At 41.0% G+C, this 19221-nt stretch overlaps 2 protein-coding genes across 2 annotated transcripts; both read right to left on the minus strand.

Annotated features, from left to right (window-relative positions):
- Positions 1–3633: 3633 nt before the first annotated feature.
- LOC133005771 (SAM pointed domain-containing Ets transcription factor-like) lies at positions 3634–7023 on the minus strand. Its single transcript, XM_061075553.1, has 5 exons — positions 6615–7023; positions 4985–5182; positions 4832–4876; positions 4608–4745; positions 3634–3812 (listed from the first exon to the last, which is right to left on the minus strand). Exons 1-5 carry the CDS (start codon positions 7021–7023, stop codon positions 3634–3636), a joined length of 969 nt encoding a protein of 322 aa, XP_060931536.1.
- Positions 7024–12217: 5194 nt separating this feature from the next.
- LOC133004841 (protein ILRUN-like) lies at positions 12218–19221 on the minus strand. The gene is made up of 5 exons (XM_061074372.1): positions 18919–19221; positions 16508–16662; positions 16190–16387; positions 14955–15280; positions 12218–14350 (listed from the first exon to the last, which is right to left on the minus strand). Exons 1-5 carry the CDS (start codon positions 19080–19082, stop codon positions 14315–14317), a joined length of 879 nt encoding a protein of 292 aa, XP_060930355.1. The 5' UTR covers positions 19083–19221; the 3' UTR covers positions 12218–14314.

Below are 19221 nucleotides of genomic sequence, written 5' to 3' on the forward strand. Positions count from 1 at the left end.
GCAACACATCCCTTGCCCAACAGATGCGCCAAGCAGTCTTGCCTAAATAAAAACTTAGTAACGTAAAAAAGACTATATATCAGTATTATATATTTTATCCAGCGTTTGAAGGTGGGTGGACTCACACATTAAAAAAACAGGAGCAGCCGTTATTCCAGTATAGACACACTCAGCTATAACATCAAGTCAGTGCAGGAACACATTGCTTCTCTGTAAAGCTGCAAGTAACATATGATGCAGCTTATTTAAACTTGCAGTAGACTGCGGTCTGTTCTCTCGCGGGAATGGGAAGATAATATAATCAATTACACCCATTCGACAAAGACGAGCTTCTCTCACCTGCATTGTGTATATACAGTGTGATGCCATTTTTGTGTAGCATTTCTAATGCTGTGTGGTCAGTCGTCATTCTTACATCAGGAATGCTGTGTAGTGTTAAAAAGTACCACAGACAGTATCCTCTGTTTTTCCTTTTCTTTTTCCTTTTCTGTTTTTGTTTTTCTTTGTGATTTGGTCCGACCTCTTTTCCGGTGTGTGCAGTGCTATGTGTTTTTAACTGTTTCTAAGCTTGCATAGCAGCATGTGCTATGCAACAACTTGCATTCCCTGAATCCTGCAGCCTTGTGTGGGCTGCAACCTGATGCAACACTTCAACTACAAATGCAGAGAGTCACTTTTTAAGCATCACATGCTTCTGGACATGCACATGCTTCCGTTTTCATGTGAGGAAGCGTGTTGATGAACTGATTTTTCTGTTTTGTTTTTGACATTGGTTTTGTTTTGTTCTGAGCATCACAAGTCATTCGACAATATCATCTTCATGCACGCCATGGAAATGATACCGTTTCTGCAGCAGCTCTCATTTTTGGTTCAGTAATTCAGGAGTCACTTTAATCATCGTTACTGCTGACAGGAGAGAGGAGCGATACTTTCCCTCCGAGCCGAGTCGGATCACATCATCTTCTTTCAGGGGGCCACCGTTGTATGAGAGGAGGGTCTTGACCAATGCCTGTGCCAGGCACTTTTCTTCCAGAGCGTGGGGCGATGGAGGCGTGTCAATGTGTTACTGTGCTACAGACTGTTGTCTGAAGATTAAAGCCTCTTCAACAGGACATGAATGTACTAGTGTTTGGGCTGGGAAGAGGTCATGCTGTCTAAACATGGTTCTCCACTGTCAGTTAAAGCCCCAACTAGCAAAAAGCACTAGTAATGTGGCCCGTTTCCCTGCTGAGCCAAAGAATGACCCAGTACCATCATCTCTCTGTTTTCTCTCCATGCAATAACTTCACATATCACGTAGACAGACAGCTTCAGTGAGGATCTGCCTCCCAGTCCACCCCAAACTTCATACGTCTGCAAAACACAACGCAGCCACACAGCAAAAAACGCTCGTCACCAGTTCTGCCGTGCACGTAAGACGACGCTCACACGGCGCATTACATTCTTAAAAAAATCTTCAACTTGCTCTATAGATAATAAGATTTATCACAGGAATTGGTTTTTCATCAGACGCTGATTAGTTTGTTGTCTTGCTACCAGTTGCACCCAAATCTCTGATTAGACAAGAGAGGCGCTTTTTTAACTTAGTTGTCCTGGAGTTTTCAAAATTTCAGCGAAAAAGCCAACGGCAGATGTGTTTCGCTCTGATTCAACAGGTTTGGGTCACACACACACACGAGGAGAAACACATCACCAGCTCACAAGTTGTGTCTTAGAGTAACAGCTGTCCAGCATAGCAAAAAGGACTTCTACCATCCAACTGTCCCACATCCTCGATATGCACACACACACACACACAGACACACACACACACACACACACACACACACTCACACACACACACACACACACACACACACACACACCACACATACACACACACACACACGTTCATTAAAAACACACGATATACACAATACATGCAAGTTCCAACACATAATCCACTTGACCAGGTTAATATTTTGGGGGAAAACATCTTCATCATCCAGTGTGTATGAGTTGTGTAAATGTAACAGAAAAAAAAATGTTTAAAGAAAAAAAAATGCAAGTGATTGACTATTAAGACAAAATGTAGTGTTATACATGTAAATGTGTTTCATTTAAATAACAGCAACGGAAAACATATAAAGTAATAGGAACCATATCGTATGAATTTCATTGCAATGGAATTGTCAGTGTATCATAAAAAAGCGTGACGTTATCCCACGCTGTCAGATTTGTATATGATGATGTAATTTAAAGATTATATTCTATTGTAACTGTACAACTGTGTTGAGTTGAAAATGAGACCTAACCATGTTGAGGCAGTAAAAAGGTGTACATGTAAATGCTTTTTTATGTTGATGATCTCTTCCTTATGCACACAGGGGACAGCAGCTCACGTTGTGGAAACCCCTATATTAGCGGTCTAGAAGATGTATGTTCATAGTTAGTGATGTACTTTTATCTCCTAACTGGTGTAGTGCCTGTTCATCTTGATGTAACAAGAAGTTCATTTAAATATGCATAAAAAATTATTATGATCACAGATAATATTGATGATAGTGATGAAAAACCCGAATCAAATTTGTTGTGGTGGTGTCAATATTGCGATATTGGTTTGAAAGGGAAACAAGTTTGTTGAAAACGTTAGTGTCCGTGTGTTTTTTGAATGGAGTGCACGTGTGATCTTCAGTGTTTCATCAGGCTGTTTATCGTTTCTTCTTCTAAAAGGACAACACCGGGTAATAATGTAATTCTTTAATGTAGATTAGAAACATAAATTCTTAGGAGGAAATGCAGAGGAATATTTATCACTGCAGGGTTTGTTAAAAATATCCACGTACATCATTGCTCTGCAATAATTATTGGAGTAATTGGAAAATGTCATCGTGTAAAAAACAAACATTTTAAAGGAAAAGTCTGACATTTTGGGAATTAGACTTTTTTCCATAAAAGGTTAAATGCGAAAAAAACAATTTTATGTCAGTATGAATAAATAGATATATATCTGGAGACAGCAGTCAGTTAGCTTAGCTTAGCACGAGTGACGGAAAGGTGGATACACAATCCCAATTTTGGTGCAGCTCTTCAGTTTTTCAGAGAATAAATTATGGATCTTGAAGAGAAAGAAAATCAGATGATGATTTGGGGACAAATCTGGATCCAGTTCATTTTAACGTGGTATAATGTGGACTGTTGGGCCTTGGCGGAGGTCTGTGCCCAACCAAAGGTCATTCTAGTTACCTTTGGATAGATCTTATCTGTAGATTCGTCTCCAGACTCGATGTTGAGTTAAGGTGAGTGGCTGCTCCCTCCAGTATTTAGAGCACAAACACGCGTGATATCTGGCAGGAAAAAGAAAAGGTCCTGTCCATGGTCTGGAGAAAAATGTACTTTGAGAAACCAGACATCACAACGAGGAGTCGTTTTAAACACGAGGGCTGAAGACAACAAAGAGAAGAACTAAATAAAATCCGCTATAAAGTCGAGCAAAACTTATATAGGCAGGAGTGCGTGTTTCTGTAGGCAGTCTTTACAAGTGACACGAAACGTCACATACAAACAGAGCTCCTGAGTTCATGTCATTCGACTGTATGTCCAGCATATCTTTGGTTGGCCATGAGCTCAGTCTGAGCGGCTGGAACTCGTCCATCATACTGGGTGGACGAACTGGTAGACCAGTCTGCGGGAGACGTCGGGCTTCCGGATGATTCCCTTCTTGTAGTACTGGCGTATGGAGCGACTCAGTTTGTCATAGTTCATTGCCGGGCGGTTCTTCCTGATGCCCCAAAGCCTAGCCACGTGAGCCGAGTCCTCGATTTTAAATATTCCTGTGAACAGAGGAAAGAAAATTAATTTAGTTTGGACTACAGAGTGAATGAAAGAGCCATTTATATTTAATATAAACACTTAATATTTACATCAGGAGCAGGTCCTCTCTAGGGAGGCTGCCATGTTGTTTACAGTAGCCCACACTGGACAAACTAAACACCTTTCAGGTTTTTCTGACAACTGCAGGCTGCCACAAGTTCTCCTTCGTGTTTGGAAGGGAAGGGTGAGGTGAGGGGTGTTCAGCTGCAACATGCAACTTTACCACTAGATGCCACTAAATTCTAAACACTGAACCCTTTAAAAACTTTTAGGGAAAACTACAACTCCTAATCCTGTCACTAAATTATTTTATCATACTCTTCCTGCAGAGCCGTGGTCACAGCCGACATTTAGGCTAAAACATGGTGTAAAAGCCCTTTCAAGTCGAATTTGAATTTCGGGGCAAATGGAAACCTGGATGACACCACAGGAGGCATTTTATGTTTTTTATACGTTTGAAGAAGTGGTCACCATTGACTTCAATTGTATTGGATTTGGCTGTAGCACTGTTTACCCCTAAAACTCAAAAAGTCTTCACCCACCACCTCCATCAGCATAGTGGTGAGTAAATAATGAGTGAATTCAAATTTTTGGGTGAACCATCCCTTTAAATATACATTTTAATGGCATTTAATGCTATGTAAACATGAATCAAATATAAATTAAATGAAAAGCCCACAGTATTACACTAACATTAACACCTCTAATTAATATCCAGTTAAGCTGCCACTGACTCACGGCTCTGGATCTGTTACCTTTCTCCTTGTTGAACCAGCGGATGCAGCGGCTGTAGCTATGTGGTTTGAGGAGCAGCTCATGAAGGAACTGCCACAAGTGGATGGGCTGACTGGGGTAGGTGCACATCACCTCTGACCAGGAATCCTCATCCGCTGCTGACGTCCAGACACCAAATCACACATTACTGACTGAACGTTGTTTTTATCACTGCAGCTTGTTGAACCTGCACCGAAAAACTCACCAGATTTGCTCTCTTCTGGAGGGCAGCGCTCCTTCAGTGCAGCCGCTAAAGAAACAAAATAAAAACAAATTCAGCCTCAGATTAGCAAACAGTTTGACAACATCACAGTAGAGTTCATGCATTTCCATTTCCCGGCGTCCCTGCTGCTCTCACCAGATCTCCAGATGTCCAGATGAGCGTACAGCACGTCTCCAAACTGCAGAGAGCGTTGTCTGAAGTCTGCTTCGGCCATGGAGCACAGATCCCTCCCAGTCAGCTCCTGAAACATGGTGCTGACCTGCGGCAGCCTGTACAGGTGCTCGGTCCAGAGCAGCCACTTCTGGACGTGCATGCAGCTCCAGTCCAAAGGGTCTGTCGAGGAAAACACACAGAGACAAGTTACTCCTCACATGTTCAGCTTGAGTGGAAGTATGTTGGGATTTAACAGCCATTAGGGTCTAATTAAGTGAAATATGGCTGCATTATGAATACGTAAGTAAAGAAAAACCACCGGAGCAAAAGCAAATAGTCAGGCGTACAGTGTGTGATTTTAGGCTCTAGATGACTCCTCTGTTTGAAGTGAAGATGATCTTGTGTCAACATGCGAGTTTGCACAATGCGGCCCGGGCCTCATCAGCTCGCCAGGTGTCAGCTCATTGTCAATGTCGAGCAAATAAACAAATAGAGAATTTAATTTGACTAAAACTTCTGCACACAATCTGCAGTGCTCAGTTCTAGATGGTGGGTTGTGTTCTACCTTCTGTGTTCTGTTCTACCTTCTGTTCTACCTGCTGTGTTGTGTTCTACCTTCTGTGTTCTGTTCTACCTTCTGTTCTACCTGCTGTGTTGTGTTCTACCTTCTGTGTTCTGTTCTACCTTCTGTTCTACCTGCTGTGTTGTGTTCTACCTTCTGTTCTACCTGCTGTGTTGTGTTCTACCTGCTGCGTTCTGTTCTACCTGCTGCGTTCTGTTCTACCTTCTGTGTTCTGGTCTACCTTCTGTTCTACCTGCTGTGTTGTGTTATACCTTCTGTGTTGTGTTCTACCTTCTGTGTTGTGTTCTACCTGCAGGGTTCTGTTCTACTTGCTGCGTTCTGTTCTACCTGCTGTGTTGTGTTCTACCTGCAGGGTTCTGTTCTACCTTCTGTGTTGTGTTCTACCTTCTGTGTGCTATTCTACCTGCTTGGTTCTGTTCTACTTCAAGTGTTCTGTTCTACCTTCTTTGTTATGTTCTACCTGCTGGGTTCTGTTCTACCTGCTGTGTTCTGTTCTACCTGCTGCGTTCTGTTCTACCTGCAGTGTTCTGTTTTACCTTCTGTGTTCTGTTTAAACTGCAGTGTTCTGTTCTACCTTCTGTGTTCTGTTCTACCTGCTGTGTTCTGTTCTACCTGCTGTGTTCTGTTCTACCTGCTGCGTTCTGTTCTACCTGCTGTGTTCTGTTCTACTTCAAGTGTTCTGTTCTACCTTCTGTGTTCTGTTCTACCTGCTGTGTTCTGTTCTACCTGCTGCGTTCTGTTCTACCTGCTGTGTTCTGTTCTACTTCAAGTGTTCTGTTCTACCTTCTGCGTTCTGTTCTACCTGCTGTGTTCTGTTCTACCTGCAGTGTTCTGTTTTACCTTCTGTGTTCTGTTTAAACTGCAGTGTTCTGTTTTACCTTCTGTGTTCTGTTTAACTGCAGTGTTCTGTTCTACCTTCTCTGTTCTGTTCTACCTGCAGTGTTCTGTTCTACCTTCTGTGTTCTGTTCTACCTGCAGGGTTCTGTTGTACCTGCAGGGTTCTGTTCTACCTGGTGCATTGAGCCCTACCTGGTGTGATGTTGAGCAGCTTGCAGGCCGTGTCCACATCCTTCAGCACCTCTCCCACCACCATGGTCTGGACTTGCTCCAGGCAGCGCTCCTCCACCGGACCTTCCACTTCAGGGGAGGAAGCGTGGGCTTGGCCGGGGGCCGGTGGGCTCGGCTCCAGACTCCTGCAGAAGGGAGCGGCGGGACCGGGGGCCTCTGCCATCCCCAGCACCCAGGGGTTCTCCTCTATCACTAGTCGGTCGTAGCAGGGGAGGTAAAGTCCCGGCCAGCTGAGCTCAGGGAGCCCCAGCAAACTGCGGGGGGGCTTGATGTCCTCGGCCTCGTCCAGCCAGGGGTTAGTGTGGGGGTGACTGATGTAGTGAGGCGAGCGGGTGGTGCAGCACGGGTGCTCGAGACCTGGACTCCCCATGCTCAGGCTCCTTTAGCGCTGAAACAGGAAAGCAGCGGTTTTCAGAAGAGTTGTGAACAGTGACATTCAGTTGTGAGACACAGTGGCACTGATGCAGTGACACATATCCAAACAGGAGTAATCCCAAAGTAAACCTGACATTTGTTCTGTAATATTTACTTAGCTGGAACCTACTTTGAAACAAGGGATCACTTATCCCAGCTAAGCCAACTGGAATCTTTGTGACAGTTAAATCCATTGAGGCCATTGTTTGTCCATCCAAGTGTTTAATAACCACTGGTCTGTTTTCATCCAGTGTCTGAAACAACTAGTTCTCTCATGAATCTATAGGTTAAAACATTCAGGTCAAACGGGTTCAGCAGGGACGGAATTCTGAGCCTTCCGTCCATTATCGTGACTCATTGATATCAAAATTCAATCTGCTCCACCTTTCATATCAATACAGATAAAGAAGAAGATCGAAGTCTTGTTCTGGAACTAGAAACGTGTGACGTTATAACATCCTGTGCCTTTCAAAGAAAACATCATCAGGTCATCAAGATGGATCTCAAGTTAAACAAAGAAGAGCATGATACGGCTGAAAGGGTGGGACACATATTCTATGATAATTAGGTGGAACATTTACCCTGTCAAGTGAGTAAGGGAACAGATCACCAGTCAGGGAGTGGTACGACATGCTGGTATATTTAATTTAAGTTTTATGCACTTGCATAAAAATTAAATACAGCATGTTTCAGTTTCCAGTAATGGAAGAGAAATATTTCAAAACCAAATGAACAAAAAATATGAAAAAAGTGAGAAAAACCACATATTTTAATTATGTTTATTTTAATGCTGCATGTACATTTCAGCTTAATATGTGGTTTTATTGTGAAGCGTGTCGGGGGCTAATTTTCAAGTTTTGCAAGTTTTTTTAATTATTTTGATTCTGACTTAAGGAGTGAAACTCTGCTCTGTATCACACTTTTCTTTAGAAAAAAAGAGGGATGTAAATAGAAAAGAAGATGACATTAACGACATCATAGCTTTTATTTATTGCCCCCCATAATTTCAATTTACCTCAAACACTCATCATTTGTAGAACCGTGATCTTATAGAGTTTTATGTCTAATGTAGATTTCCACTAATAATAAAACATCATCACAGAAGGTCTTTTTATAGAATCTATTGACAACAGCATTTATATTTTACAGTATTTAAATCTAAAAGAAAACACTGTTATAAATATGTGACGAGAGTACGCTGCTAACGACACACCTCCAAGTCTCTAACTAGTCTTTTATCCCCTACAGGCATTAGCTGTTTAAATGTTTAGCTTTGACAGAAACTTGCTCGTCCAGGTTACAGTTTCTTTCGAGAACAAACGCTTGTTCTGTGTGTGTGTGTGTGTGTGTGTGTGTGTGTGCGCGCGCTGCTCAAATGAAAGCAGCATGCTCATGAAATCAAGCCTATTATTTGTAGACTTCTGCTGCAGTGTTTAACACAGTATTAGATTGCAGTCGGACTGATATCAGAGGTATTCAGTCGATATGAAAGGTTTGTTCACTGCTCCTTTGCATTCCACTCGTTCCAATGTTCCTCGAACAAAATAATTCACATCAATACAACTTTATTTGTGTAGCGCCAAGTCATTAAACCCATTATCTCAAGGGTCTTTACATAGTGAAGTCGAGACCTTAAAATATTAAGAACCGGGGCTTAATATCACTACTCTATCAGAATGTTAAAGAGAGAGAAATAAAGAGAGAACATCCGAAATAATCACCCATGTTCACCTATAGTCAGTTATAGTGAAAATACATGACTTCAAATAATTCTTTCACTTAACTTGAGTATTTTAATTTTATGCAAATGAATATTTTGCAAGAAACCCTTTGAAATAGTCTGAAGTCCAAAATATTTAAAGTCAAACTACAACATCAAACTGCAGCTTACACTTTTTATAACGTCTCTTATTAAAAAGAAGCATCCTGCATTTGATTTTTCTTTCTTGTTTGATTATAATTCGCTGAACTGAGCTGGGTTTGATGTATTTTTTAAATCTGTCTTTTTCACAACAGGAACAACACATGTCTCATAAACAAAATACTTTCACTAAAAAGGTCGTATATGATGTGTCGAAGTGTGTCAAATATCACAGTATTTACACCTGTTTTCCGGGAACCATTTACACAAACTGTTAACAAACAATGACACAATGAAATTATCAGCTCGCGATGCGTCACCACGATGTGATTGTTCTCTCTCAGAAGAAAGACGTTGCTGCATCAGTGGAGGATCAGCGCATAGTTGAGAAAGGTAAAAGTGTATTTCCCTGTGATGTAAATAGTCTCAAACTACTTGACTAATCCATCCCCTCGGGGTGTTTGGGACACTTCATCTAGGAAATATGGACAGTGAGATTTTTTAGCAACTGCCTTGTATCAGAACTTGTCATGATTTATGATGGACATCTTATTGTGTGAATTGTATAGGCTTGATTTCAGCTAGAACACATAAGACACAAGAAAAGCTGCTTAGATACACAGGAGCAACAATATGGAGCAAATCATTTGTGAAACATCAATAAACCGAGGGAATAATATCGGTGGAGTTGTTTTCAAAGGTGGAAAAGGTGAATAACTGGTCCACGGGGTCAGAAACTTGTACAAAACAATTATCATAAAACTCAATGACAAGGACGATATAATTCAGGCAACCATTATTGTTTTTTAGCTTGAGTGTAATACGATCCAAAGAAAGATCCATTTTAAGTTCTGGCTCCAAATGAAGATTCACTTCATAATATTTCTACTTTTGCTCCGTTGAAGAAACTGCATCCATCTTCTGTGTTAGCAGGTGGTTTACATCATATTAGTAACAGCAGATCTTTGGAGCATTACTGGCCTCATCATGAAATGCAGTCTTACCTTGTTAGTGTTTGAATAGAGTTGCTTCAGTAGCTGATGCTTCTTCTCAGCTCTGCTCCTTGTGTCCTAGCTGAAGTGTGGACTAATCTCCAGGTCCTCAGGAGACTGGGACTCTGGTCCTCAGGTGAGGATGCACCTCACGTTAGGTCTCCAGCAGCAGCTCGGAGCTGGATCTCTTCAGTCCTCTCCAGCCTGTGGACACCTTGTTTGACTCGCAGCAGTAGCACTTACTTTGGACACAGAGCCTTTGTGACATATCAATTCTGAAAGAAAGGGTGTGTCTCTATGTCTGTGAGGGAGTTTGCTGTAAGTGCCTACTTAATAATGACTTGGGGCAATATTCACTTGTTCCTTAAGTAAACAAACTTGGTGAGTCTTGACAGACTGGGCCTGAACAGCCTGGAGGAGAAGCTGTGAGGGCACCTAAAGTGTTCGCTGTCCTTTTTCAAGAGAGGTCGTTTCTCAAGGTGATTATCCCATTTTGTGGGGGAAACTGAAATAAGAAATACTGAAGTTATACATCAGTGAACTTTTACTTGATCTAATCTGATCTCGTGGAATTCAAGTTAATGTTCACCGTGAGGTTGGGAGTAATTCATGCAAATTGTATTTAACATCTACATTTACACTTGAAGCAACTGGGAAACTCTGCAGAAATGTTTAATCAAACTTTATCAGGCAAGTTTTTATACTCAAACGAAAGTCACTGAGGGTTACCTCAGCATTTGCATGTTATAGTTTTTTTTAATTCCCTTGAAGCAAAGGAAAATGAAAGTGAACTTTAATGGTGTAGAAGAGGTCTCAAACTTCTTCTGTAGATTCCCTGTGTGGGACAGAGATGATTATATGGACGGTGACAAATGGCTTTTATCAGAAAGTGTCAGGATCGTGAGGTTGGTGTGTATTTTGTGGGCTTAAACTTTCTCTGGCTGAGGATACATGGGATCGAGAGCAGGGATGGTAACATCTGTGAAATATCAATAAACCCTCTCAAGGGGGAAATGGCTGTTTTCAAAGGTGTAAAGCTATTTGAAAAGTTGAATAACTGGTCCACAGAGTGACTACGAGAGACAGAGAGAGCGAACCAGAGAGTGAGAGTGAGTAAATATTTGCTTGAACTAAACAGTAATGTTTATGCGGTTATGTTGAAATATTCCAAAGAGCTGCAGGTGGAGTATCCACCCACACAAATCCTCTTTCAAGACCTTTCCTGATTATTGTACAATTGCAATTTGAAAAAACGGCTCAGTGAGTTTTTAGCCTTGATTGAAAAAGCTCAAAATGAGCTACGGGGTTCACACTTCTGCCTGAACCACAACAACTACAGGTTTTTAGGCGGTTGGATATTTGCAGTGAGTCACTCATAAGATAACCTTTGTAGAACTCAACTAAAAAGTGTTGCCGCCTCCGGCTGAACTGCAGCCTGCTGCTGCTGCTGGAGTGAGACGTTGACAGGCTCCAACAGCCCCTAAAAATGATGGGTCTCCTTTGAGGGGCTGCATTTGACCAGTAGCCCTCCAGGCTCACATGTTATCTGATGCAAAAAAAGAGTTAAAACCACATGGGATGAGCTTTCTGTGCCTCCACTGTCATGGTAAGTGTCTTTGAGCTTTAACTTTCTTTAGTACACAATAATTTTCACTGCATTAACACCTATTAAAAAAACTCCTGTTGCATGTAAAAGGTGATGAGAAGGAACAGGCAGTGAATGTCAACTGAGCCCTCCAGTGCTGCACAGCACATTAATGTGGTCTATAAAACAGAATATATATTTATAGAGCGGTGTCTCCTATCATGCTTTTCACATTCATTTGAAAGTTTGTTTCTGAAGTTTGTTCCTTAAAAGGGCCAAGCAAGTGCATAGAAACCGGATCAATCCCCAGTTTAATCATATATTGTAGATATAATTGTATAATTTGCTTGAAAAGAAAAGTTCCCGTTACAATCAAATCCAAATCAAATTCATCACTGTGCACAGGTGCATTTGGTGAAACCAGTGATATGAAGTAATTTCTGGTTCAAATGCAATAACACAAATTACAAACCTCAAATAGCAAGACTTTTTGATTTAATTAGAGTAAATTACATAAGTTCAAGAAACTGAGACAGAGGCTGAAAGATATAACATCAAAGACAAGTCAAATCATAACTGCTTTTATATAGAGAACAAAATGTGGTGGAAATATTAAGTTTAGGTGTTAAAATCTGTTTATCATGTTAACTTGTATCTGCCCTGGTAGGTGTAAACTAAAGCTGTTGCACAAACATGACACAAAATCCCATCATTTCAGTTTTTCAGTGATAATTTAATCATACAAACAGTCACCAGACATCCATACAGGAAACAAGCTTTCATTTGTTCATCTGTTTGTATCTGTTCATCTTCCTCACGCTCACAAATGTGCTGTTTTAATAGTCTAATGCCAACTGATCCATTCTGCAAGCTGGCCAGTAGAAACTTCAGACATGACACATCACACTCGGAACAAAATGCGCTCAGCACTCGATGAAGTGACACCGAACAGCGGAGAGAAGAGTCGTCTCTCAATTGGACAGGGAACATGAACATTCTGTGAAACGACAAAGAGCCAAGAGGCTCCTGACACGTGCAGGCTGGGGCTGTTACCGCCACACGGAGAGAGCCGGGGAACCCTGGGGCCCGACAGTTAGCTCCTTCATAGAAGGCTTGTCTAACACTGGGGCTCTGGACGACAGATACAAATCACAGAGTTGAAAAACCCTTCAGGACCTAACTGTCCTCGTGGGGGGGGGGGGGGACAACACGCACAGACCGTCCCATGGAGGTCACCTTACTCAGTGCATAGATCAGCTGGATAGTGCAAGTAAGTAAAGCCGTAACAATTCCAAAACCAAAATATGATATTGTAAGTTTTTAATTTGACTGATGTTACGTTTGTCATAAGAAAAAAAAAAGAAAAAAGAAAAGATAACAGGGCAAATTTTTTCCAATGCGTCTTCAAAGAATCCCAAGAATAATTGTAACAAGAGACGGGGGAAATGCAGAATAATAATTACACTCATAAAACTGCCAGTTCATTAAAAATTTACAATGTAAAATCTTTGGGAAAAATGAATGTCTCCAAAAAAACGACTACATTCATCGGATACATTCAACTTAACGTGATAAAAGTCCAGGACAGATTTCAAATGAAAATTAAAAAACGGGGCAACAAAAAACAAAACATTAATAATAATGTGATGTTACTGTGTGTATATAACACCATTTATATTCATAGCTTATAGCATCAGGTACATTAATCTTCTTATTTTTGTGTTTTTATTGAATTCGAGCATGTAAAATTTAAACTATATCTTTCATCAAGACAATGACTGGGGGGGGGATCTCTAATACTGCGATAATGAATACTATTCCTCTAATGTTATATAGATATGTATCTTTCAAGTGTCAGTAATGAGTCTAGTTAATGTTTTTGAAACCTTTCATACCAAATCAGATGACTTTGCAGTTCGGTCTGGTTTTCCTCTACTGTTGCTCTTAATTCTAGCTTAAAGAAAATATGTTTCTGTAAAATAATTGAGGTTAAGCTTCACCAAATCATAGGAGCCATGATATAAATATAAAATATAGTCTGTTTCTCAGATGTCGGTGCCTTCGTGTTAGAGTAATTGCCGACTCCCTCAACTGGAGGGAAGTTTCATTGCAGGTACAATAACAGCATAGAATTTAATTCCCATAAATGAACAAGTCATGTTGAAAAACACTGATAAAAACCGACTGGCTTTTAAATGAGCCTTAGATATATTTCTGGAGGATGTTGCCGTTACCCTTCTCCAAAAAAAAAAAAAAAAATGTTTATACTAAATGAATAAGATGAAAAGTAAATGATGATATCCAATGGTTAGTTTAAGAGAAACTTATATTATTAGATTTAGTTAAAGGGAACTGATTCAGAAATAAACATTTTAAAGAGTCAGAGCAGAAACTGGAGAATCAGTTGGCAAAAAATAAATGGCTTTTCCTCCAAAGTATTTCTTTCAGGTTGCACAATGCACACACGCACACACTACTTATACACTAAACTTCACAAATATATCCTGTCATCGTCATTTCATTTGCACTCTGACAACTAAAAAAAAAAGGAAAGAAAAAACAAATCACTCAAAAAGACTCAGCACTCATTTTTAACTTAGCATTCACACGTGCATACAGTGGGTGTGGGATGTTAGTTGAGCTGCATGTCGGGAGCGTCAGCCTCTGGTTCCTCAAAGTGGAGCTGGACTTTGCATAAAGTGTTTCTGAATCTCCAGCAGCTTCGGATAAAGCCTCTTCTTTCTCTCATGGGTGTGACAAACTCCGGAGGTACGGTTTAGTACCGCTGCACCGTTACAAGTCCCGTGGTTTAGGAGTGCCCAAAAGGGAAGGACTCCTGTATACCCTGGAACGAAGGGAAACGGTTAAAGCACAGAGAGTAACAACATCGACTAAATGAGACAGAAAATAATATACATAAACCTTCACAGGGGCTCAGATTTGTACATATATTCATGCAGATTCAAATCTTTGTTTTTTTGGGCAGTCAACTGTCTTGGCTGTAGAGCTGTAATGATTAGTTCTTAGAAAAAAAAGTTAATGAGCAACTATTTTGATTATTGATTGATTATTTAAGTTGTTTCTCAAGCACAAATACCAAATATTCCCTTGTTTCTTGACAGTACATCTGATTATTTTTTATTATTATGTTATTTTATTGACTACAACATTGATCTATTAGGTAAATAATCAATAGATTAATCATTATGAAAATGTATTGTTTGTTGTACGACTAGTTATATAATAAATATTTTCATATTATATATTACTTTAACACCACATAGCATAACCCTAATGGAAAATGTAATTTAAATAATCTTATGCCGAGTGATGAGTTAGCATTGCTAGCTAACAACATACATATTTTTTGTTATTTAGGTTTTGAATTTATCTGTCATAAGAAAAGAAGAAAGGAAAAGAACATTTCCTCCCCTGTGATCATATCTTACCTGGTTATAAGAGACTACTGATAGATTGCTTTGTAGACTGTTTGCTACTAGATCCACAGAGTTTTGTGAAAGTCCGTTCTGATCTTGCTGTAGCTGGTTTGGGTTTCCCTGCCAATGTTCCTCCGCGACCCGGTGACCGCTGTCATCATGGAGGCTGTTGTTGTTGCTGTTGGGGCACTTGCTTTTCTCTGGCGAGGCGAAGGGGTTGTAGTCTCCTTCCAGGCTGCGGTGAGGCTGGGTGTTGAACTCGGCTTGGAAGGAGGAGAGCTGCTGTGTGACGCCGAGGAGGCCTCCCACCTCCACGCTCAGGATCACCCAGATCACATCTGTCAAGAGAAACAAAACCCAACGGTTACATCAACCAGCAGATGGACCAAAAACTAGGTTGCATGTAAACAACACGTGTATCATGTAAGTGGACCACACATCTCAGATCTCCTAAAAGATTATTAGCGCTCCAGGTCTCTGGTTCTTTTCTTTCTCTTAAAGCCACTAAGATACTGACAGTGTTAGGTGATGAATTATGGCTATGAACACATCCATGAAATATTAAGGTTAAGTATAATTTATCCCTCCACTGCTTACTTTGTAAGTGGGCAAGTCCTGAGGGACTTCCTGTTAGGATCCATCATACGTGTTGAATTAGTAGGATGACATGACCCAGTGAATTAATGGCTCTTCATTTAATTTGAGAGTATTAATAGTGGCCCATCATACTATAGTTTGCACAGTAGCAAATGTACACGGTATTATCTGGCAGTTAATCTTAAATAATGACTGCTCCCTAAGGCTGCATACATCTGCATGTTAGACTCAGTAGCATAATATAAAGTTGGCTCATTAAGCCTGGCCGCTCCAAAGTCAGGATGACAACCTTTAAAGTTGATGGGAGCTGCATCTCACCACGAACAAGCATTAGGAAAGTTGCAAAACCATTAAGATTCTAACCCTAACCCTTTCCTAGTTTAAGGGTTGTAACGATTGATTATTAAGCTACATATTTGTCCTCCCAAAAGTCTAAAAAACAAAATCCTCCCTTGACAAAGGACTAAAACAGCAAAAAGCAGCCAAACCTCACATTGCCGTTTCTAGAAAAGTTATAAAACTTTTGTTTTGTTTTTCTTTTATATATTGTTCGACTAATTGATTAATTGACTACTCATTTCAGTCTGTTCTTCATCATACATGTCAATTGAGCAGCAGTCAGTCTGTGGTGTGACGGCTGCAGTCCTCACCTCCGAAGTATAGTCCTGTAGCCGAGCACATTCTCCACTGACCCTGAAACATGCCAGGAGACACGGGGCTCTGCATCTGTACACTAACGTCCGTCATTTCCTGGGGGTCCAGAGACCTCACCATCACCATGTTCACGTGACCGAACTGATCTCCTCCCACAAACTTCAGGCAAACCCCAGGAGGCCACGACTCTGCACCTGAAAACAAACACACAACGATGCTGAACTCGAACAGAACATGTGAGTGCACTTGTTTTACTTTTACAAGTTGTAGAATTAGCTAGGTGTTGTATCATATCATCAATCCAGCAGACTTACCGGTGTTTTGTACCCTCCAGGTCTTTGTGAAAGCCGTGTCAGGTGGAACCGATTCTCCCTCACCGATCGTCACATCCTTCACCAAGGACATGCACGGCGCGCTGATGTTGGGACTCTCAAAGTCGTAGTAGGCTCCGATGGCTGCCTGTAAATTCCTGGGACAACAGAAATCCAGCCGATCAGTCCAGAACTAAAATAAGTATAACTAATCATTTATGAATGGGCTTAAGCCAGATATGGGATCCATACAGAGCAAAAATCTCCATAGTGTGGACATTTATTTCAACTAAGAAATTAAAATAAAAACTCAATTAAAGCATTTTATATCATCATATAGGTTTGCAACTAAGGATCATTTGTATCAATTAACTTTCTGTTTTGTTTTGATTGATCGTTTGATCTTTTAACAGTTAGAAATAACAAAAATACTCATATTTGATTACGATTAAACCGCTATCTTCAAATTACTTGTTTTGTTAAACTACCAGTCTAAAGCTCAGAACATACTTTATTAACAACCTCATACGAAAAACATTAATACCATGCATATATTTCCATGCAGCATAAATCTCAGCTACTGTAAAGCAGCATGGAAGTTGCAGCTTTTGAATGTAATGTAGCTCTTTTAGCTCTGAACGGTGGAAACAACAAGAGCACACATGGCCTTTGAGCATGCAAATCTCTGGAAAAAGTACAAATATTCTTCCAGTAACAGCGATGTTATTATTAGTACTACAAGGATTTGTAGAATACGCTGTACAGTGATCACACTACAGTCATTCATGGCAGCTTGTTGTGTTGTTTTAATGACTGATCCCAATGCAGAACACTGAGGGCAACCACAGCTAAGATGTCTGCAGACGCACAGCGATGCAGACGAGGAGCTTCCCTGACTTGCTGCTCCTCCATAAACCGGTGGGTTTTATTTTTAGCCTGCCAGCCCGTTGCAGAGGAGCCATTACACAAGCTCACGTGATTCTACTACACACGGTCTGCAGCCCTGCCCACAGCCACTCGCATGTTCTCCTGCAAGTTCACTAACAAAAAAACCCCCCAATTCTTTGTATTTATGAAAGAAATGGAACAGTACATGTCAACAACTTCCCTTTGAAGCCATCAAAACAATTAATGTAACAGGTTGACAGGGAAATCATTGTGTGAGCTTCTCTGAAAATGAACTGTAACTTAGGAACTAATAGAGGGATGTGTTGGCCTGCAGCTATTTTAACTTTTAATTTGATTGAAGTATTTGCTTTGTTAATGTGCGGCCAAGGCAGATTATATATGATTATTCCTCTTTCTGCTCCTTTTCCTTGAAGTTTTGAGATTCTGCGTTTGCATTTAAATTCCTTCGTTTGGTCGATGAATAAAACCTGTCAGGTCTTCCTCTAAATTGTTGTGTTTAATTTCTCCTTTGTTGTTGTTGTTTTCATTCATTATTTGTTCTGGGTATATAATGTATACGTGACGATTCATGACCATCGTATCTTTCTGTTTCGATACTGTACGTTGACTGTCTATACTAGAGTTGGGTGGAAAAATACAAAATGAAACTTGCCTGTTCTTCTACATACACACACACACACATTTGACAAGATCTTAACATGGAGGGAGGGTTTCAGAATGACCTGATGTGTTTGTTTACACACAGGGACACTCCACATTTATGAATTATGTCCAGATTTAGTCTAAGAAGGTGAAAAAGGCCCTTTAACCCACGATTTGCATGTAAGACATTACACCAGGCTAACACTCCCCCTCTGCGGGAGGACATTACCACCGAGTGTCTCCGACGTTACGCAACCCGCAGTGATCCTCCGTCATCAGAGACAAACGTGGGATCGATGTTCTTATAGATAACAGAAGCGATCGAGTTCTCATGAATCTGATCAATATAAAAAACCCAAAGCTTTCGATGAAATCACATTTTAATCACGGTGTCAGTCCAGTGACGTGACGGTGATGAAACCGGAGCTAGCTTGATGCTAATCAGCGTTGAGCAAGCGAGCTAACCACAGAACGTCAGTCACGTAAAATGTACTTTCGTTTATATTCATTACAAAATGAAACGCAGCCATTTTAATGCGAGCTTGTGTGTGTGGACTGGATGAATGTGAATTAAAAAACCCTGCTAAGCTAACAGGCTAGCACCGTGTCTGACTCAGCTGGTTACGTTACTACAACGTATTCAACTGTCAGCCCCCTCTACGTTTACGCAGCTAACGTAAATCAGCGTGTCACCGCGAAGGAACACACTAATAACAATCATTGTAATCCCGGTTTTAGTCACGATTTCTCCCTGTACGATAACAAGCAGCGGGGGGTAAAAAAATAAAAGACAAGAAGCTAGCTAGCGCCCTGCCTCTGCACCGAGCATCGCCCCGGAGGCCTCAACAAGTCCCCGGGCTCACCAGTTGGTCATGTCCAGGAAGAAGGCGCATCCGGCCGGGTTGAGCTGGAACCCGAGCAGCCTCTGGAATTCCGATATCAGGATGTCTTTGTCCGTGGTTCCCATGCAGCTGAACTTCTGCATGAGCTCCTGGTCCAGGTCCAGGTCCAGTTCCATGCCCTCCATCGCGGATTCGAGCCCGGACAGACACGGGAGCGTGAGGGGGGGCGACGCTACAAATTTAGTCCGAGGCCTCGACTTGTCATAACAAAACTCAAACAACAGGGCCGAGTGCGCACGTCATGTGACTTCATCCTCCACCTGC

The sequence above is a fragment of the Limanda limanda genome, chromosome 7 (assembly GCF_963576545.1).
Source record: "Limanda limanda chromosome 7, fLimLim1.1, whole genome shotgun sequence".
Lineage (NCBI taxonomy): Eukaryota > Metazoa > Chordata > Actinopteri > Pleuronectiformes > Pleuronectidae > Limanda > Limanda limanda.